Genomic DNA, 22,195 nt, shown 5'->3' on the forward strand with positions numbered 1-22,195 from the left:
CTTTCCCTACAGTTTGGGCTTTAATGGCATTTTTAGAGATATGATGAATGGAGGTGGGTATACATGAATGTGTTCAAAACACAGCCCCATGTGATGGAAAGCAGCTTAAATGCTATTGTGTATGAGACAGGCAAATGCAATGAAAATGGCTCTCCTTTCTGAAACAAAGACACCGTTATTTTTGGGGGGAGATCCTAAGTTGGTTATTTCTTCCATTTCTGATTTCAACTTGTTTCAACATCAGGACTGATGTAAATGGTGTACAGAGAAGGACAAAAAAGGAGTTTGTGGCCAGAGTTTAAACTACCTAGTTTGGGTTGGCTTGTTATAAGAAAAGGAAACAATATGGAAGTTTGGGTTGACTGATTATGTCATGTAAACATTAGGTATTATGTGGTCACTCCTGAATTAGTAGCCTTTAGGGATTTTTAAGAATGAAATTCAAGTGGCAGGTCTAGATCACGATGTCAGAGAAAAAGCAAATTGCCTGAGAAGAGACAGTGGCAACCTGAACTCTAAGCATGTGGGCTGGCTGATGTGTAGATCACAAACACAGCTTCCATTTCCTCTCAGCAGGCCAATTACATGTGCACCCCCCACCCCTGCCGCCAGCATCTCACTCCTGCCCCGGGGTCCAGAGGCAGGATGTAGCTCAGTTTGGGAGGGGAGCTGAGTCATCATCCCACACAAGTCATGGTACATCTGTGCCACGCTCCCACTTCCTGACTCTTAGATTAATTAAAGGACTTGTAGGGGAATGAAAATTCCACTTGATTTAATTTCTCCCTAGGAAAAATGCACTCAGTAATGTCATAAATCTCTTGAAACCAGTTTCCTCCAAGATTGCCTTGGAAATTTTAAATATGTGTACAAGTTCCACCTTGTACTTCCTTAATCTTAACCTTGTGTCTGAGATGCAGTGGTGGAGGGGCTACTCCCTGTGGTCAAGCACCATGAAGGGCTTGTTGAGTAATGCGGCTGAGTCTCAGTGATCCACTGACCTGGGCCCTCCTTGGATCAAGAGCATATTTGAAAGATGCTTGGCCAGGAGATGGGTCTTAGTCTACTATTTGCATAGTATGAAGTAAGAGTAACACTGGTTTTATTAACACCACTGAACTAGCAGCCACTTTCTCGTTAGCAATACATGTTTGAATTTTAACACTGGTATGAGCCCTACTTATTATTATCTAGAAAACAGAAAGGTCTACTTGCCCAGAGCTTCTTCTAGTATATCTGGGCTCTTTGTGTGTAAATTACAGACACCCTCTCTGGAAGATCAATTACATCCCTCAGACCCCGGGCCCCTGCCTCTTGGGCAGCTTGTAGGGCAGCCTCCAATTTGCCTCATCTCAAGAATGTGGCAAACTGGATTCATCAATGTATGCTTTCTCACCAAAATTATGGTGAACTTAGAATTATTTGTGACAACAACTCATTGTATTCAGAGAGAAACACTAAGTGTATTAGTATAGGCCACTGGTGCCTTCCATAATTAGCATAGTTCATTAGTGTTGGAACAGTTTCATTTTGGTTTAGAGAGAGTCAGGTATTTTTCAAGAGCAAAACTTTTTTTTATCACTTTCTGGGCAGAAACGGTTTATAAAATGTCCTTCCCTCTTGTCTCCACAGGGATGCAACTTCCAGTTGCACTAGGAACTTCCAATCAGACGACAATTAGGAACTTCCAGTCAGACAATTAGGAACTTCCAATCAGACAATTCTGACAAGCTGGCTCTGGATCCACTTAAGCCTGTTTCCCCTTCCCTCGCTATTGGTTTGGGTCACTGACCCCTTTGAGAATCAGATAAACTATGGATATTATCTCTAGAAAAGTGCTCCTGACCCCCAATTTTTTTTCATGCAGTATTAGGAGTTTTGAGAATTCACGCCAAGAAAGGAGTTTTACATAGGATTTTAAGAGAGACCCATTACACTGAAGTAGTTATCAAAATTAAAAAAATTTTGTGATATAGAAATATCTATGTGCTTTTATATAAATGCATTAAATTACAAGATCTGCTGGTGAGTCTAATAACTCCTGTAACTTTGAAGTACTGATGAGTATAAAAGATATTTTATGATGTCTGCTAACTGTGCTGTGAAATGAAAATGTCTGTGATTTCCGCTGTGACAGGTGCTGCTGCTTCTACTGTGGCCTGCTGCCGACATTCATCATTGGAGGGAATGCTAAACTGCAGTTAGAGGTTAGTGAAAATAAAGATGCATTTTTCCTCCATCCAAGATCCTGGACCTTAAGTCAAGAATCTCTGAGACTCTGGAGATTCTTGGCCTGGTACTGGGCATGGCTCGGGGCTTGGTGGCCTCAACTCTTTCCGCTCAGGCCACAGAAGAGAACGTGGGGCTCCCTGTTTCCCTAACTGAAGTGACCTGAGGCTATTGTGAGCTTCCATATTCTGTAGGAAAAGCCAAAAGGGACACTCATAGTGGTTTCCGTCCTGTCCTCACTTATGAGAGGAGAAAGGTGAGGACAAGGGGGACACAGGGAGTCAGCTGTGACCAGGTAACTCCTGCTTTCCCTAGCACAGTGATGAAGCCACAGGGAAGCTGCAGCTTCGTGAAGCTGCCCCAGCCAGGGAGATGGGTCACCGTGTGTCTTCTAGCCTGGTGTGAAAGAAGCATCTTCCTCTCACTTTGACAAAGATCTGAGGCATACTATTTTCGAGTTTGCCTGTCGCCTTAACCTCACGGGTCCAGGGATGCTCACTTAAGTGGGGGAGCCCTGCTGGGCAGCCTGTGCCCTGGGAAGGCACAGTGACTCATTTTTTCCTCTCATCCTCCAGGCGGCTTACTGAAATGGTGCTGAAAATTGCACACCTGGGCCAAAAACAATAAGTATAAGCTCTGGGATGTATAAAAATGTTCCATGGCACTTGAAAATGAGAAATGTCGCTATAATTGTACAGTTGTGACCAGTTGGGCTATTGCTGGAAAACACCAGGAAAAGCAAAACTTTCTCATTCAGATGCTAGAGCTCAAGGCTGTATAAGGACGAAATGTTCAAGTTCTAGACAAAAGAAATTACGTTTTCTGATGGATGGTAGGAGAGATGACAAACTTCCAAGGAGAGGTGCTCTCAAAGCGGCTTCCTTGGCAGGGACCTCCTGAAACTCATCCTCACAGCTACTTGGAAGCACATCATGACCTGATTTTCACCAGGAAAATGGCCTGTGAAAGAGGCTCACAGAATATCATCTGCTTACCAATTTTACTTCTTGCTTCATTTATACTTTCTCCCAGGGCCTTTGCTTCGGAAAATCTGGAGGAAAAAAAAAAGAAATGAGAGCTTAACCTTTTCTGTTCATCCTAAATTATGTTTTAAACATGAGAGCTTTCCGAGAGGTCTCTAAAATATTATAAAGCTTTATCAAAAGACATAAAAGAAAATTTAAATGAATGAAATATATTAGGCTTAAAAGTAGAGATAAAATTTGTATTAATTACTGGTATCGTGAATTTTTACTCCTCTCTCCAGCATAGAACTTCATTCTCATAGTCTCTGATTTATGTAGATTTATCAAATCTACTTTTGATTTCTAGTATTTTATGATACCAGGGAACCAGAGTAAAGCACGGCTGTAAGCTTCTGTACCACAGTAGTGGTAGTACCACACTATTAATCACAGTGCCAAGATCTTAGAGTCAAAGAATACTTAAAGAACATTTTTTTTTCTGACCAGCAAACTATGGCTGGTCCTGATGCGGATCCATCCCATCACCAGTTTCTGTAAATCAAGTAGTATGGGACACAACCATACCGATTCGTTTGTTTATTGTCTAAGGCTGCTCTCACGCTGCAAAGGCAGGGTCGAGTGGCTGGGACAGAGACTATAGGGCCTGCAGAGCTGAAAATATTTATTATCTGGCTTTTTCCAGAAAGAGTTTGCTTACTCCTGTTATATATGATGTTAAATCACATTTTGGACATATAAAAACAAGAAGAAAAAATCCTTAATTATCTCCTACCCAGAAGTAAGCTCATTTTGAGATCCATCCAGTCTTCTTTCTGGCCAGTTTTTACAGAGTTAAGATCATACCATATATATGATTTTTGTGCTTTGGGTTTTTTGTTTTTACTTAGCATTATTAGTCCTTCCCTATATTATCAGAAACTTCTCCTCTATCTTAGATTGCTGCCCACTAGTCCACCAGATGCTGTGTTGAGGTTACTTAATGACTCCTATTTTCTAACAGGTATTCCTGAGATACCCCCTGAGAGCCCAACCCGTGCTAGAGAAGTGTAGGAAATGGCCTCTGTAAAAACCACGCCATCCAGGCCCCTACACACAGCAGGCCCTTATGAAATGTCAATGCCCCATCCCCAAATCTTTCTGGATCCCAGTAAATCTCAGATGTCACATTGTTTCATCCATAAACGCTTTAGTCGAGCAGGAGTTTGTTAGAGGAAGTGGGGAGAAGAGGGCATTCCAGGCAGGGAAACAACATAAGCAAAGGCCAGAGTGCCCAGCAGCCTCCAGGCTCGGTGGAAAAGAGGCGTGAATGATGTCACTGCTATTTTCCGAATGTGTCTGCTCGGCCTGAGATTGCAGACAGATGTTTCCAGGGAAGGGGACTAAATTTTCTCTTAGTGCTCAGTTTCTTGGGACTCCACCTCTGCCTCCTCATTAAGGGTGTTCAGGCTCATCACGGATGACATATGTCCCTTCCTCAGCTAGTGCCTGTCACCTTCCGGAGAAGTGCAATCCCATTTGATGCTATGAAGACTGAATTCAGCTCAGCAAACGTTCATATCATGTGTAGATCACTGTGCTGCGCTCTGTGGGCTCATTCTGGCCTCTGTACCCTGGGCAGAGAGACTCTGAGGTCTGGTCCAGGCCACTCAGATGAGGACTATCTTCATACTTGAAGTTCTGCCAAGTGCGGGGCTCTAATTGTTTGGTGGTCGCTGCATCCATCCCCAATATCTAGGATTTCATGGGGTTTGATAGTCCTCAATTGCTCAATGAGTGCATTGAGCAATTGCCTCTTATTGCCTGTTCCAGAGAGTTCTGGAAGCTTTAGATTCTTGGGAATGAGGAAAACACAAGAGCAGGGCTGCAAAGCTGTTGAAATTCATGTCAATGCTGGAGGAAACCAGAGTAGAGCTGGAGGAGGGAAGACCCTGCAGGCAGAATGGGCCATCTCCACAGCAGCCCGGCTCAGAGAAGCTCCGACAGGCCTGGAAGGGAGCCCCCAGCCTGGGCGGTGCCCACGTGTGCCTTGCGGGGGTGGGGCACGGCGAGGAGCTGCTGAGTGCTGCGGTCGACCGTCTCCAAAGAGCCGCCCCACACCAGGGCTGGCAGACACCACCGGGAACCACGAGCTGTTCCGTGCTCTCTTCTGCAGCCCAGCGCGAGCTAAAAAGGGCTTTCCCACTGAAGAGGTGCGGGCTGAGGGCCGCCCTGTCTCCGCCAGACCATTTTTCCTCCAGGCTGCAGCTGTCACTGCTCCAGACCACCCCACCCACAGGTTTTCCTGGTTTTCTCTGGTTGTCAAGACAAACCCTTGCCTAAGGAAGCCCAGCCCTGAGGGGGAAGGAGGGGAGTAAGGGGTGGCGGGAGAGATGAGAAAGAAGGTGGCCCCCGCACTCCTGCCCTGTTCCTCCCGGGCACCCTGCACCTCCACACCTCCCAGCCCAAGTCTCCCTCAGCCCCGCCCCCTCCCCTTCCTCCCGCCCCAGCCGCCGTTCTGATCTTCCCGAGGGGGAGCCTCCTGACTCCTGAGCTTCTAAAAGGGGCACATTCCCATTAGGGATGTGGTCCAGGTGGTTGAACCTGTGTGGACTTTCCCCAGGGGTGCCGCCCTCCTGGACAATATCTGAGGCTGCTGGCAGGAGGCTGGTGCCGGGGAGCCGCTGAGACTCAACCAGTACCACCTGTGAGCCCCTGAGGGTCTCCTACTCCCGGTGCCAAAACATTCCTATTGGGGAATCTCTGCGTGGCTCCATCTGAGGAGCGTATGGTGCTGGGGGCAGTTCCAGAGCGGGGCCCGGCAGACTGCCCTGCCCACCCGCCCGTGCAGAGAAAGCTCTACCTTGGGGTGAGGCCTGGGTTTGGAAGAGAGAAGCAATGCAGCGCTCTGTCTGTTCCTTCACAAGCCTGGCTCCCTGTGACATCCAGCCCTCACCCACCCAACAGCACCCACTGTGCGCCAGGCTCTGTCCACAGAGTAGAAACAGTTCTCTCCCGTTGGCATCCACGTTACATCAGCCACCTCCGTTTTTTGCCCTCTCCCTGGCTGCTGCTTCTCTGTCTCCTGTTCAGGCTTTTCTTCTGCAGCCTGTTCCTTAGATGTTGGTAATGGTCAGGGTTTAGTCTTAGACCCTCTCTGGGCATTCCGTTCATTCCACTCTAGGCAGTGCCTTCATCGGTCACCTCTATGGACACCTCCCAGATCTCCATCTCGGCCCTGCTTTTCCTGACCCACTATCCAATTGCCCATTTGATGCCCTGAAGATTATTAAAACCCATGGGATCTACAGCAGAACTGATGCCCTTCCCTGAAGGCCTCCCTGCCTTCCTCCCATCCTTTCTCCTCTCCCTGCACAGCACCCACTCACCCAGGTGCTCATGCCAGTAACCTGCACACCATCCTCTGCCCTGCTCTCCATTGGATCCTTCACTCGGCCCTGGAGTCTCGCCCATTCTACATCCTCAGTAACTATCCTGAGGTCCCACTGAGCTTCACCCTACTCCACCTGCCTTGGGAAGGAGCTGTCGCTCTCCCCCAGACCACTTCAACAACTGATTGATTGCTCAGCTCCCTGCATTCATGCTGCCTGCCTTTGGGCTATTTCCTACCTTTCAGTCTTTCCTATCTCCTGGTCTAGGGTGATTAACTTAATATGTTGATTATTCATAGAGTGAACAAACATCCAATTTTCTTCCCTATCAGAGAGAAAGACCGTATGTCTGTATAGTCTGTAACTATGCCCTTTCTTTCCTCTGTTGACTTGTCCCTGACATGGCACTTTGGCTGCCTCTGTTATATTGTGATGAAGATCCACCTTTCATTTCCTTTACACTCTTTAAAAATACCAAAATAGAAAATTTCATCCCATTTCCCCATCAAGATGGCTGCCCTCTTGTCTCCCATTGAGCGGTTCCTTCCCTGACTCTCAGGAAGCCGCTGCTGCATTCACCTACTTCTAGGAAGCAGTTCTCACGCAGTTTTCTTGGCTGCTAAGATTTCTCAAAGTCAATTTCAAATTGTCATTCTCAAGCCAAAAAGCAGTGTTTTTGAGTACCATTTTTGTGGCCAGCACTGTTTTAAAAAACTGTGGGAGGCTTAGAAGATGCTAATCTAATCTCTGCTCTCAGAGTTCATAATTCTTGTTCAGGAGACAAGGTGTAAATACAAAAACAAATGGCAAAAAAATAAAGGTTAAAACTGGAGTCTAATAGGAACCAGGGAACTCCTATTTGTCACGGACGTTATTTCCAGATGGTGCCACGAGATTTCTCGCCACTCTTGGTCCAGTTTTCCCGTTGGCTTTAGATTGCTGTTCTATTCTCTATCTGAAGGATCCAACTGAGTGAAGGGGTGCTTTTCTTGGTTTAGTTCACATTATCAACGCCTTCATTTCCAATTGCGGCTAATCTCCCCATTTATTTATTCTTTTGTTACTTAATGGGACTCAGTGACAGGGGATTCAGTTTGCATGAAAGATCTGCCACAAAAGAAAGTTAGCTGTGTGGTGCCAGGGCACTGGAATTTGCCAAGCATGGGGTTTCCAGCCTCTCTTCATATTATTATATACTATGAGGATGAGTCATGCCTGAAAAATGTAGTGATTTTCAGCTGCACTTCTACTTGAATTGTCTTCTATTGAAAAATCCAGCTTAAGAATTGGCTCACGTGCTCTAGTTCACCGAAGGGTAAATATCCCATTAATGTGCCAACATCTTGTTTCTGTTGTCACAGTCAGGCAGCACAACTTTCCCCAGGCTGGGGACAGAGCTGAGATGCGCTAGAAGTTCCCTGTGGGGTAGCAAAGGGTGCCAGCAAGAAGGGGAAGAAATCGCTCCTACTAAGTAACACTGATGTCTGAGCCATTGATGGTCCCCGGCTGCATCTCTGCATCAGCCTTGCACTCTGAGGGAGCTGAGGGAATTCAAAGGGATCTGAGCCACCAATAGTCCCTATATTTGAGCTTAGAAGCTACTTGCCATTGGCTAACAAGGCTGAGCTGCACCAAGGTTCGTGTGTGGGGTCCTAAGCCCCTCTTTCGTGGACTTTTCCAACAGGACGGCTCAACACCTGAGCCATCGGATGGCAGAGTTATTTGATGCGAGAAGCAGGGAATAAAGTGGGAGGCCAGGCCCGTGGGTCTTGGTGGCTTAGGATTACCAGAAGGGTAAGACTTTGTAAGAGGAAGTCTGCTAGAAGTAGGGTTAGGGAACAGCAATTTAATGCCGCCCTGAGGAACACCCCTCTGGCACATGTCTGTATTCCCAGGACCAGTCCTTCCACAGATGGTCCACATGGTGCTCCTGGTCACTAGAGGGAATGGGAGCAAATCTGTGCAAGGGATCAGGGTTACTGCAGACTGTTTCCTAAAGGGAGGCATGGAAGTCATGCTTTATTTTGATGTCTGCTATGGGAGCACTGGTTGTAGTTATTTGTTTTCATATAAAAACACTTCTCTTTGTCCTCTGCCATCGCAGTTATGAGCATGTAATATCTGATAACTGAATACTCTCCGTGAATGCAAAAAGTTTCCAATCCTGAGAAGAGAGTAGGTCATGGCTTACTCTCCCCAGTACCAAATATTCCTTTAATAATTGGTAACATTGAACAGATGTAGACATTTTAAAAATGTGGGCTGGCCTCCTGACTTTTCATTTGATTATAAAAGACTGATTTACTGCTGGGAAAACCTCTTCTCAGAGGAGAGCTTTGTGTGAATTTCATTAATTCCTTTGCTTTATGGCCACAAGGAAGATGGGACCACCATTATTACCAGCCCATCCTGTGTGACTTAAATGTATTTGAACCCAAAAGCACATCTGTCCCGTGGGCTGTCAGAACTCTACTATTCTACTAGAGTTAAGTGAGCTCTGTGTTGGAAGCCCACAACATCTTCATCCCTGCCATCCCCTCAACCCATCCCCCGCAGGAAAAAGACCTAAACTCAAGGGTACAAGCCCGATCCTGGAGCCATGCCAATCTAGAACAAGGAAGACAAAGTAGTATATTCTTCCTAAGCCAGTGGTTCTTCAACCTGAATGTGCAGAGTCATCGCCTGGTAACTGGTTTAACCTGTGGAGTTTTGAGGCTTTCCCGCAGAGGTTCTGGGTCTCAAGGTCTCTGGACAAGGTCTCTGTCTGGCCAGTGGTTTTCAAACCTGGTGGCATGTTGGAATCCTGAAACAAATGATGCTCAGGCTCTGCCTAATTCAGTGAGAATATCTGGGGAGTCAGGCCCAGGCTCTGGTAGCTTTTACAAGCTCCATGGGTCATTTTACTGTGAAGCAAGGGTTACGAGGCGCCCGTATAAGCTATGAAGCCTGAGGTGCGGACACAGCTGAGAGCTCCTCGGAAGTCACTGGACGAGGCAGCTGCCATCCAGCTTCATATGCTTGTCTCCAGCCGAACAAGGTGTCCTTGTGTGCTTCAACACATCCAACTGACTCTGCTGAAACTACATGGCCTGCACCAGGGAGAAGCATTGGAAAGTCTGTGTGGATGTGCATATTCCATTTCTCTGGGGACAGAGTCTTCAGCTTTTCCTAGATTCACTTTATCTTCTCCCCACCCCTTGTTTTATTCATCTATCACTCATATTCCATGTTGGGCTCCCATTCTGCTCCCCTCAGAGGCAGCCATTCTTACGGTCAAAGTCGGTTAAGGTATACTTTTTTGTTCAGCTGTTTTTGTTTGCTTTGTGTGCATCTGTTTATAATTTACATAAATTGTGTGTTCTTACTTAGCGCTGTCCTTGTTGGTATGTGTGCATTAACCCATCTCCCACCTGCCACATCCGACTCCCCAACGTGCAGCCTGCACAGAGAGCTCCCCAGCATTCTACCTCTCGACCTCCCCAGGCATGACGCCCACAAGGTCTCCAATGCTCCTCGGCCACAAACAGAGCTGCCGTGAACATCCTCATGTATGTCCCCTCCTGAATCCATGAGAACCTCTCGGGAGATACAGTCGGCCCTCTGGATCCGTGGGCGGAACCTGTGGATTTGGAGGCCCGACTGTACTACCCATTTTATATAAGGGACTTGAGCCTGAGCCAATTTTGGTATCTATGGGAGTCCTGAAACCAATCCCTATAGATACTGAGGCATGATGGCTGTAAACCCAGGAGGGGAACTGCTGGGTCACAGGGGTTGCAGACACCTCTTTGGTTAGGAGGGCTGCTCTGGCCTTCACTGAATTCCTAAAGTGATCTGGGATCCATGTCCCCCAAGTGTAAACGTCACTGGTCAACAGGCCAGGCTGGGCCCTCAGTGCTGCTTGCCTTTCCTTTTTCTTTTCCCCCAGTTCTCCTTCCACTTCTAAATGTATCAGCGTCAGCCCTTCTTGCTGTGTTTTTCTATTCAGGCTTCCTTCCAGGCTCCCCTCCCTCTGACATTCCCTACCGCCTGGCTCCCTGGAGCCTTGCTGGGTCAGTGTTTCCCTTGTTTTTCTCTCTCTCTCTCTCTCCCCGACTGGCTTGCTTCTGCCTGAGGCCTACAATCTTGCCCAATTCTCTCCCCTTCTGAAATCAACTTCCCTTCTCCTCAGGCCACTTCCCTTTTTCTTTTACAAATGTCTCCCACCTCTCACGGGCTTTCTGAACACATTGCTCACCCTCTCTCCTTTGCTCAATTCCTTCTCACTTGCCCCTTCCCTCCCAGTGCCCAACCCGTGCTCTTCCAGCTGCCAGCTCCCCATGCACTTGCCTGCTACCTCCTGCTTGTTTCTTTGGAGCATCTGACACCCCCGACAACACGCTTCTGGGAGCCGTCTCCCCTCTTGGCTCTCAGGCAGGTCTTTCCTGCTGGCTCTTCCCCTCTTCTCAGTCTCCCTCATGGCCTCCTCCCTACCCCCCACCCCTTTCCTTGAAAGCTTTCCCTGTGGTTCTACACTCCAGGCCCTTGTACTTCCACATGTTTTCCTGAGAGAGCTTATCCCCTTCTCATGCTTCCTTGAAACATTTATAAACATATGACTCTCAAACCTGGATCTCATTTTAATTCAACAAATAGTTTTTGAAAATGTACTGTGTGCTGAGATGCAGAGTCATATGTGACATATGAGAGTTCGCAGTCTAGAACTCTAGTTTTTGAACTCTAGAGCCACATGTCCAGTTTGAGGACACGCGTCAAATTCATGGGTTAGTTGAAACAAATGATGTACCTCTAAGTTTTTTCTAAAGGGTCCAGAACACAGGCTTGCTGGACAACCTATCAGCAGATGGTGTAGCCTGCTCTGCTTTTGGCCTGGGGAACACACCAGAGGTGTCCGGGTCACAGGATGTGCATGTGAATACTTCCTTTGACCAAGAAGTACAGGACGGCTTTCCTGAGCAGCCGGAGGGCCTAGAGTTCTAAGATGTATCATTTAGTCTGTAGACACTTTTTTCCTTTGCCTTTGGAGCAGTGAAATAGCAATAGAGTCCCAGGCTGATGAGAATTAATGTGAGATGTGAGAATTGTATACAAAGTGCTGTCAGTCACAGCCCTGCTCTAACGTCGCTTACCCAGTAGTACTGGGGTGATGAGGCTTAAAGTATGGGAGAGAAGTGTACCAGGCTGGGTGTCATTCAACGTGAAACTGAACACACCTTGTGCCCTTCTTTCAGAAATCAAGTTTTCTCTAGGCTGGCCCAGCTAAGCTTTGGAGGACCAGCTGCTCACCGCGCCAGTCTTACCTCTGCTTCAGAATCTGTTTGTTGTCTTCGATGGTGACGCTGTCAGCATGGTCCCTCTTGAAAATTTCAAAAGCCTCCTGGCGTCCTAATGACATTTCCTCTCTCATCCCTGTTTGGAGACACGGGGAAATGGCCTCAGTCAGAGCATCAGGATCCCATTAATTTCACTGTCACTTTAGTCAGACTGTAAAGCCAAAGAGGCCCACAGCAGAGAGGCTCCTGACCAGACAGGTGACCCCAGGCTCTTCCAGCTGGCCGACGCCAGCCGCCAAGGAGGCCCTTTCAGTGACAACCGCCGCGCCCTGTGGGCCTGAGCCTGGGCATCCACGTGACTCATGGGGGGTGGAGTTTGGAATGTCTGGTCAGAGGAAATGAAAACCAGAGCGCCAAGCCCTGGATGTCCGGGGACATCTGCAAAAGCACTTTCTGCCATCACTCAGGGCCACATTTCTGCCCATTTCCTGTTATGCCCCATTTTGGTTTTCTGTGAAATTTCACCCTGAATTTCCAGGCACTTAATTAAAAGAAGTATAATCCTAACTCAAAGATTTAGAATCTAGAAAATTCTGCCCTTAGTCTCCACAGAATGACTCATCCTTGTTACCTGTGTCTGGTGAGATGCCCCAGTTCTAACTTGAGAGTTAAGTTCTCAATCACAAGGTCCGCAAGCAGACTGCGGTGCAGGTTCCTGGTTCATGTCTAACTTCAACCTCCTGAGTCCCTTTAGGCACTACAGGCCAAGCCTGGGCTTATCTTCTCTGTGCGCTCCCTGTCCCCCCTGTCCCAGAGGCTGGGCCCTGCTCAGGGACCAAACTCTGAAACCAGAGTCAGAATGGCCAGGGCCCTGGGAGTGAGCAGATGGCATTCCTGCCCTGAAGCCCTCTTCCTCACAGCCTCCCAGGGTGAGGCTCCAGGCAGGTGTGGGTCTGGGACTCCTATGGTGACAGCTGCATTCACAGCTGGATTTTGGATAAATCTATGGAGTCATTTTTTTATGCCTCTGCCCTTGGTTCCCTTTCCTGTATTTTCATCCACTTAACTCTATCTTTGAAGCCCTGGCTGAGTGCTGGCAGGCGGACTCTCAACCACTGCGCCACCAGGGAAGCCCTGGAGTCATTTTTTTATGCCTCTGCCCTTGGTTCCCTTTCCTGTATTTTCATCCACTTAACTCTATCTTTGAAGCCCTGGCTGAGTGCTACCACCTCCATGGAGCTTTCTGTGAGGCCCAGACTAAACAAATCCTCCCTCTACTGTGTTTCTGTGACGTGCACAGCCCAGTAGACACTGCCACTTCATGTGACAACCCTTTCTCATGAAATTCATGTCTCTTAGGAGGTAGAGATAATATTTTTTTGTGAGTTCCCAGTGTCTTGCTCAATGTCTGGCATTTAGAAGGTGCTCAACATATGTCTGTTAAATGAATGAACCAGGAGTGATGAGGAGCCTTGCTCTCGTTGCCATAGGAACACAGTCCAGGACTAGAGGGACTCGCTCTGAGACCTAGGGTTCCAGAGGTGCGTTCATGTGGGCCACATACCACATCTTTTGCCTGGAAAAGCCCCGGTGTAAGGAAGTGGACCAGCCCATCTGACACCAATTTAATGATTACTGTTGATAAAAATAGCACCATGAAGAATGTCTGAATGGTGAGGCACACAAAGACACCCCACCCTTTTCCAATCAGAAGCAAATGGGCACATCTCAGTTCTGTCTCCACATCTGTCCCGCACACTCCCGAGTCGGGTGGGCCTGGGAAGGGGTTTGGGCGATGTTCAGAAAGATGGGCCCTGATAGGCGAGAGACATTAGCCAGAGAGTGCTTTGGCCCAGCGGAGCCCACCAGGAGCCAAAGGGCTCATTCCACACCTTCTCCCCACCCTAGTCCACGCCCAGCTCTGACAATGTATGCCTTTTATTGCGTCATTTTTATGATTTACCATTTTTATGATTTGTTTTAACCACAGAGGGTAGAGGAATGAGTCTCTCTGGACTAGGGCTGGGGGAGAGGGAAGCTCCACCACGACTACACTGGAATCCGCCTGCCTGTGGGACCCCCAGATTGCTTCCCACACAGGAGGTAATGAGAGGGCTTCCACCAACCAGAGGCGGCAAGGGTGGAGGTGGGTGGAGGGTTGTCCAGAAAGCTGCAGCGAAGAAGAAGCATTCATGGCCTTTACCCTCCCAGGCTCTGCTTTCTTTTAGAGCTGACAGCCCAAGGTGACAGCTGTGTGGAGAGGCCAGGGCAAGGTTTCCCAGTACCCATGGTGTCGATACGGCAGTAGGTCCTGGAAGAACTTACAATCAGCTGAAAACCCCACGGGGCCTTCCCTAAGGTGTGGAGGGGTCCAGGCAGCGGGAGCAGAAGGGACAGGGGGCGCACAGAGGAGATAAGCCCAGGAGGGTAGTTTGGGAGCATTTTGCAGAGAATTTTGAAGGTCGTGCTAAGAAATTTGGGGCCAGTGCTATGACATGTTATACACAAGTCACCAACTTTCAAAGACTTAAAATTTAGTAAAGTACACATTATGGGATAGTTACGCTGAAAGTATTTGATATTTTTGGTGATTTAAAAGGCACTTGGGGTCCTGCAGTGCCATGGGCTTATCATCAGGAACACAGGATTGGCTTTCCTCCTGCTACAGTGGAGGAAGATTCTGGCATTGGTGTTCTTTGACGGTGATGACCTCAGGTGAATGGACATGAGTGTGACGGCTGTAATCTCAGCAGCTCGCATCCTAAGTGTCTGCTCAGGGAGGTCAAGGTGAGGTGGTGAGGATGCCCATAGACTGAAGGCCAAGAGGCAAAGCCAGGCCTGGAAGCCTACTGGGGCTTCACGGCTGCCATGTGGAGGGTGAGGCTGGGTCCACAGGGAGGGGCACAGGGAAGGGACCCCACAGGCAGCTGCGGCGCGTGGCCGCGGCTCCACCTCCGTCCCACTCTTGTCCATCCCCGTTCTGCTGGCTCAGAGCCCATATCCAGCCCCTTTTGGACTGTGCTAATAGACCAGTTCTCACTCCAGTTTGGGGCCAGCCACCAAGCTAATCAGCAGCTTTTTATTTACTGAAGAGATACCTCCACCTCCCTTTCCCTCTCAGGGTTTGCAAAACAGCTCTTTCTCGTCTGGCGAGCTCTCGCCCCTAAGCACACCTCGTGCACTAAAAACAGCAGGAGCCGTGCAGCACGCAGTGACTGAGGGCTCACTTCGCTATGAGATTATCATCGATTTATTTATTCTCTCGCTAAGTATTTATTCATCTTGTTTATTCACGTGCTAGGCACGTGACAGAGATATAAACTTCAACGAGAGGATTACAGCATGATCCTTGCCCTTAAAGAGTTCAAAATCTAGTAAGGGAGAAAGAAAAGTGAACAAATAATTACAAAGAAGCTGCTGCTTGCTGTAAGGGAGGCGTGTTGCCCAGTGCTGGGCGGCGGGGAGGGAGGGAGGGCCAGCTCTGTCACGGCGTGTGTGAAGGGTCCTGAAGATGAAGTGGCACTTGCGAGGTGGAGAAGTGGAAGAGATCCCAGGAGGAGCGGTCGGAGGAGTGTGGATTAACAGGGCAACTGGATTAATACGCGCGGTTCTGCCACCTGATAGGAATGACCTTTGGGTGACTCAGAAATGAATTTTTTGCATACCTGACGCTAAGCATGGTGCCAAGTGCTTTCTTACATATTATTCCAGTTAAACTTGTTCATGATCCCTGGTCATAATTTCATTTTACAGAGGAGGAAACTGGGGCTCACTTAAAGAAATAGTTATAAAGGGGTAAAAAATTGCCCAGCTTTCAGAGGAAGGTAGACCCACTTTTAGACCAGTTTTTCCAGGGAAAAGTATGTCTGATAGAGGAAGCAGGTGGTGGGCCTCCAAATGACCTGGTAGAAATAGATTTACCCACGAGATTGTACTCTTATTAGTGCCTATCTTGTCTAAAACTTTTAAGTCTTTTTTTACAGTATCACAGAAAAAATAGAACCATGAGTTTTGTTCACTGTTTGCATAGTTCACTTCATATGTTAATATGTTCTGTTAGTGTTTCTAGAATTTGTAAGCTCCATGAGGGCAGGGATTTTCATCAGTTTGGTTTGCTGCAGTCTTGTTAGCACCTGGATAGTACCTGGCACACAGGGGGAACTCAATCAAATATCTTTTGAATGAATGAATGAATGAATGTATGTTTTAGATACTTGGCATTGTTCCTTTTAGGACAGTGCACTGTGATGCGATGGTGGAAGAGAGGTACACACCCACTGCTCTCCCTCTCTCCACCATCACGCTATGGGGTGTGTCCATCCCCAGTATGGTATGATTTTAGAAACCCAACACCATCTTCTCCCCACTACATGTTACCATTAGAGGTGAATTTCAACTCTAAGAAGCTCTTATAAAAAGGCAAATACTCTTTTTTTTTTTTTTTTTTTTTGCAGTACGCGGGCCTCTCACTGTTGTGGCCTCTCCCATTGCGGAGCACAGGCTCCGGACACGCAGGCTCAGCGGCCATGGCTCACGGGCGCAGCTGCTCCGCAGCATGTGGGATCTTCCCGGACCGGGGCACAAACCCGTGTCCCCTGCATCGGCAGGTGGACTCCCAACCACTGCGCCACCAGGGAAGCCCAAGGCAAATACTCTTGAAGGCATCTCTTTTAGGGCTAGCAAAGAAAAACTCCATGATTTCTTGACAATTAGCTAAGAGGTCCTGCAAAGATGAGACATAAGATGGTGTCTCAGGCTGGTGCCAGAATCAGGGGGATCTGAGCTTGCAAGGGAAGATGGATATACTGTGCCTTCTTCCCAACTTTGTTTAGTCTGTCAAACTCAGAGGCTCATCAGCTTTGGCCCTCAGGAGTTCTGATTTGCCATGCCCATTTCTAGTTCTCAGTTGTTTCCTTTTAGTGAATTTCAGTCATAGGTCCCAGTGTTAAATCCCAGAAAATATGGATGACTCAGAGAAGCCTGCTGGCTTGCTGAATCATAGGACTGTTTAAAACCTAAAGGAGAGTAAATAAAATATCACAGGGTAGTATAAAATTTCAAACAAAACAAAGCAAAAACCAAAACCCCAAAAAACCCTAAAGGAGAGGAGTTTCTCAATCTCAGCAACAAAACAGGACATTACAATTCTGGGTTGTGAGTTGGATGGAAAATATTTCCAAGTCCTGAAGGTACAACCTCTTCTGGTTTTCGATACCTATTAAAGAGCACTTAGATAGAAACGGCAGTCAATGAGGTACCCTCAAAATTAGCCTTGGAATTGGGTTTCTGGAAATGATAGGCACCCAAAGTTCTTAGGTACTGGTCCCTTACACATTTCTTAATGCTCTTTTTTTCTGCCATCCTGAAATTTGGTTCCTTATTTTTCTAAAGAATACAAATCAGTACTTTTGGAAGTCCTCCCTGCCCCCAACACAGGGCCCCATGGAAACCAAATGGAAAGAAAAAACAACGGAAATGGAGAGTTTATGCTGCTGCCGTTGGGCCTGCTGTCTGATTTCCTTTAGTCTAGGGCTCCTGGGCCAGAGCTCATTTTCCTGGCTGCCCCCAAACAATCTATTACTGCTTAAGCTATTGCTTAAAAATTGACAGGAATAAAATGATGGAGAGTTGTGTTATTCAAGCTGAAAAATGATTTGCTAATCAGAGCCAAAAATATATTTTCCTTGGGAACGACATTTATTCATGTGGTGCCTCACTTCCTTCTGACTGAAGAAGGAAAGAGAGAAAAGAAGACCAACAGGGAAAGAGGAAAAGTGAGAGATGGGGTGGATTCCAAGGGGAGAGGGGGTGTGAACCCAGCGTTTGGGACTAAAATCATGAGAAGACTCAGAGCTGGGAAGGGACATTCAGGGCTCAGGCAGGGAGAAGGCTGGATGAAGGGGATGATTACACTCTCTGTGGCTTGGTAGCAGAAGCTTTTGAAACCAAAGATAAGGGAATGGCTTTGATATAGTGTTAGGATGCATACCTACAATATGTAGACCATGGAAGTGCATACAGGAATGAGAAGCAACAGGTAGGGATAGAGTGTTTTTTGGGTATCTGATATAAGTTCTATATGCACTGAAATTTCTCAGTAAGTGTTGACTTAGGTGAAGTATACAAAAGTATCCTCACACAAATAGCCAGAAGAGAATTCCACCCTCTAGTGTGTGGAGAAGTTAGAATGAATGGACCAATGGGAGGGAAAGGAATGAAGACTTTAGATGACAGGAAGGGATAACTTATCAAGGTGGCATGAAACATATAGGTCAGGAGGGATAGGAGGACCAAAGGAAGGGTCAGCGGTTCAGCATTCTTGGGAATGGTGCTTGGAACGAGGATGTCTGCGGGGCTAAAGAGAGGAAGTGATGGCTTCAGCCTGAAACTCAGCTGAAGGACAAGTCAGCAGCTTCTAGCATGGAGAGCAAAGGGTCCTTTGATGCTGGACTGAATGAACTCATGAGATCTGGAGGTGCTAAAGGATGGACCATCTCCCAGAGAGATTAGAAAGGACATCTGAGATACTGTCTTCAGTGTCCTCCCCACCCCATCTGTGGGGTAGATGCCGTCATCTAGGAAGGAGGGGTTACATGAAAGTTGGAAGTTACATGAAAGACAGAGATGGCACCTATGGAGCTCCCATGTGCCCACTTTCCTTCCTCGCACCCCTGGAAGACACTGCTGACCAATCACAGCATCCTTTGCTGGGGAAACTCATTATAGCACTAGGGTTGTCATAATAGCTCTTCAGGCAGCCTCTTGCAGTCACTCATCCCTGGCATAGAAGCTCTTCCTGTCATAGATGGCTCCCACACTACCACCCAATTAAATGACAGCTGCTGTTACTTTCATCATTCCTGTGCTTTAAGGGGAAAATAGCTGCCTCTTCCATCATCTTAGGGGCTGACATGAAGGTAATTTTCCCCAGGGAGTGGCATCAATGCCCCAAATCACTGAGAGTGGCCGTCTGGGAGGAGAGGCTGAGGAGCGCCCTACTCATGTCTCTCCACTGCCAGGGTGGTGGAAGTCACCACAGGAAGAATTGCCATGTGCCATGGCTCTGTTTACTTTAAGGGCCAGGAGCAGCTCATCTACAATTTGTGGAGTTGCTGGGTGGGTACAGCAGGGTATGGAATCAGAGGATGAAGGGAAGACAAAACCACTTAGGCACGGCCAAAGTGACTGCAGATGTGAAGACCAAAGAGTAGATCTTTTGGGGGTGACCAAGGACACTTGCCCAACCTGCTTCTCCCTTTTTTTTTTTTAGCTGTACGCGGGCCTCTCACTGTTGTGGCCTCTCCCGTTGCGGAGCACAGGCTCCGGACGCGCAGGCTCAGCGGCCATGGCTCAGGGGCCCAGCTGCTCCGCGGCATGTGGGATCCTCCCGGACCGGGGCACGAACCCGTGTCCTCTGCATCGGCAGGCGGACTCTCAACCACTGTGCCACCAGGGAAGCCCTGCTTCTCCCTTTTGATTGACAACTTCTGGAAAGGGTTGGTGCCCCAAAGGCTTTGGGGTCAAAAGCCTATGTTCAAACCAGGTGATACCACCTGGGCTAAAGTCCTCAGATTAGGACTTGCCTTGGAGTTTCCTAAATTGCCGCATGAAAGATGTCAAAGGAGAACCTTTAATTAGTAGATTCTTAGGGCTGGCTCAGAGCAGGCTGAAGCATGGCAGGCTTGGCAGGGGCTCTAGGGAGTGGAGTGAAGGGAAGATCCAAAGTGGAAAGCCACTGAAGCCTTAGGAGACCCACCCAATGGTGGCACCACATCTAAATAAATCAGATGGGTTCCTGACTCCTGGTTCCAGAAATCACACATCCCACTGGCAACCTACCAGGCCCGGCAGCACAGACCATGTGGGCTGGACAGAATGAAGGGGCAGCGCACGAGGCAGGCTGTGTTTCCTTTTTGTCTTGGTACCAGGGTTGATTCACCCTCCTGATGCAGCTGTGTCCTGGATGTGGTCCTGAGCAGGTGAAGAAAGGCCCCATGTGCCAGCCCAGTGGGCGGGCTTGGAGCCCCTGAAAGAACGGCAGCTGCTTGAACATAGTTGCCCACTTCCAGCAGTAACATAAAACCTTCAGACAATGGTCCCCAAATCATCTGCTGAAAACTGTCATTTTCCTAACCCAGCATCTCTGGGGTTTTTATTTTGTGAGTGTTCTCATTCAGGACAAAGTGCCCATGTGGGTTGCTTAGAGAGACCTGTGGATAGACACAGGCATGGAGCTTGGAGAGCAGCCTGGGTCATGTTGGCATTTCTGCGTTTTGGAGTTCACTCAGGAATCTGGAGGCCAGCAGTGTTTCCACGAAATAAGACAGCATCCTGTGGCTCCTGCTGACAGGCTAACCTGGACCTATGGGGTCCTTTTCATCGATTTCAACCCACGGATGTGGCAGCCCAAAAGGGCCTTGGGGTCTCATTCCATGCCCAATATTTGGACCAACCTTGGGAATCTGGGTGGAAGGATATGTGTGTTCTAGCCCTTTGTGGGTTAAAGGGCAGTGGACTGAGAGGCCCACTGAACAGAAAAGTAGCATTCCTCTTCAGCTTAGAAAGAGGCTCCAAATTCTGCAGAATCTGAAAAATACCAGATTCCCTGAGTTTGACATGTCTTGACCACTTCCAAAGGCCATGGTTAATAAGGTTCTGTTGCCTGGTCCCCACCCTGCTGCGTTTGGTTCTTGTGTCAGCCTGTGCTTTGGGGACAGTGGCTAAAGCAGAGTTCACATGTCCTATTGTCTGAAATGAGGCAAGTTTTCTATGTATGCCTAAATTAGGAATAAATTCCACTCGTCTCAAATTTATTTTGATACATTTAAAAAAGAGAATTAAAGAATTACATTCTAGCCGAGTAGCAAAATTCTCCTTCCCTGAAAGGCATGTGGATTTAGATAAAATTCTGTTTCCCTGGCTTGGAAATAAGTTTAAGTCAAAATGGAGTTTAGATATGCTAGTGTTCATTCCTTGGGGAAAGAAAGGAAGGGGAAAATTATTTTTTGTGTGTGTCTTCTATGTGATAGGCACTGTTCCATAGTTCATAAATATTAACTCAGTTAATCTTTACAGTAACTCTACTGGTGGTGGTGGGGAGCTAATGCTTACTGAGAACTCTGTGCTACAGAGATTATACATGTTGTCTCATTTAATTCTCACAGTGACTCTGTCAACTAGGTAGTATTGGGCCCACTTTACAGGTAAGGTAACTGAGGTTGAAGGAGGTTAAAAGTGACCCCAACACAGCAGTTAGTAAAATGGCAAAGCCATAACTTGATCCCAGGTTTGTCTGACTCCAAAACCTTCTCTTTGCATACAGTGTTGCTAGATGGAAATCATTTGCCAAGTAGAAATGATCTCATAAGTACCAGCAAACCACTGAGGTCAGACTGATGGCGTCAGGACTCAGAGGTGGTAAAGAGAAAAAAGGCAGTTTTGGGAGGGTTGTGAGCTGGCATGTGGACTGAAAACCATGAATGCATATGGCAGCTCAGAAGAGTTGGGGAGATCTTTGTGAAGGGGAAACAGGGAAGGCACCAGGTGGCTGGGAGGAGCTACTTCACCTGGGGACCTGTGGGGTGGGGTAAGGATCAGAGGTAAAGGGGGAGTTGGCTGACTTGTGAGGAAGCCTTGACTCTCTATGAGGACTTTGTTAGTTAGCCAACTATGGCTGGACCAGTTAAATAGTTCTTTTCCTCATGTATCTGGAGCTTGTGCTCAGACTGGTCTCCACGATAAAAAGAATTTATGCACTTAAGACGGTTTTGTTGGACTGAGCAGGGGGGATGCTACAGGGAAGAGAAGGGGCAGGGTTCAGGTTCTCAGAGTGTGGACTGCAGAGAATAATCTCCCACCCCAACAGAGCAACAGTCGTGAAAAAGAGGTGAAAAGGATCTAGGAGGCCATTATTTTCTCTTTGACCTCTCTGTATCCTAACTGCTTCTTTTCTGGAAAACATCTCATTGTTTAAATGAAACATCTGTTTGTTGCCTCAGGCAGTGAGTCAGTTGGTGAAGCAGACCATCTGTTAATAAGTACTGAGCATCTACGCTATCGACAGCCCTCTCCCATGGCTCGTTACAGATAAATAGAAGAGCCACTGCCCTTGGCCTTAGGGTAGAAAGCAGTGGGAACATGGGAAGGTCAAAGCTTACGTTACAAAGCAGGAGAGCACCCCGAGACAGGGCACGGATGGTAGCGCGGTACAGATGGTGCGGGTGGTTGCGCAGGGGCAGAGAGGCTGTGACCAGCCCCTGCAGAGGGGCTCTTGGAGGAGCGTTCCTTCTGGGGCAGGTTTTAGAGGAACCGAGGAGCAGGAGCTGGAGGGAAGGAGCTC

At 47.8% G+C, this 22,195-nt stretch overlaps 1 protein-coding gene across 3 annotated transcripts in view; it reads right to left on the reverse strand.

Annotated features, from left to right (window-relative positions):
* KIF6 (kinesin family member 6) overlaps window positions 1-22,195 on the reverse strand; it is a 424,730-nt gene that overhangs the window by 74,317 nt on the left and 328,218 nt on the right. For all 3 annotated transcript variants that reach the window (XM_082639032.1, XM_082639031.1, XM_082639033.1), the window contains 2 exons: window positions 11,884-11,992; window positions 3,225-3,280 (listed from right to left, as the gene is read on the reverse strand). In XM_082639032.1, the coding sequence (XP_082495158.1) occupies window positions 3,225-3,280; window positions 11,884-11,992 (165 nt within the window). The remainder of the gene's footprint in view (window positions 1-3,224; window positions 3,281-11,883; window positions 11,993-22,195) is intronic.

The sequence above is a fragment of the Mesoplodon mirus genome (assembly GCF_964341445.2).
Source record: "Mesoplodon mirus genome assembly, chromosome: 12".
Classification (NCBI taxonomy): Eukaryota; Metazoa; Chordata; class Mammalia; order Artiodactyla; family Ziphiidae; genus Mesoplodon; species Mesoplodon mirus.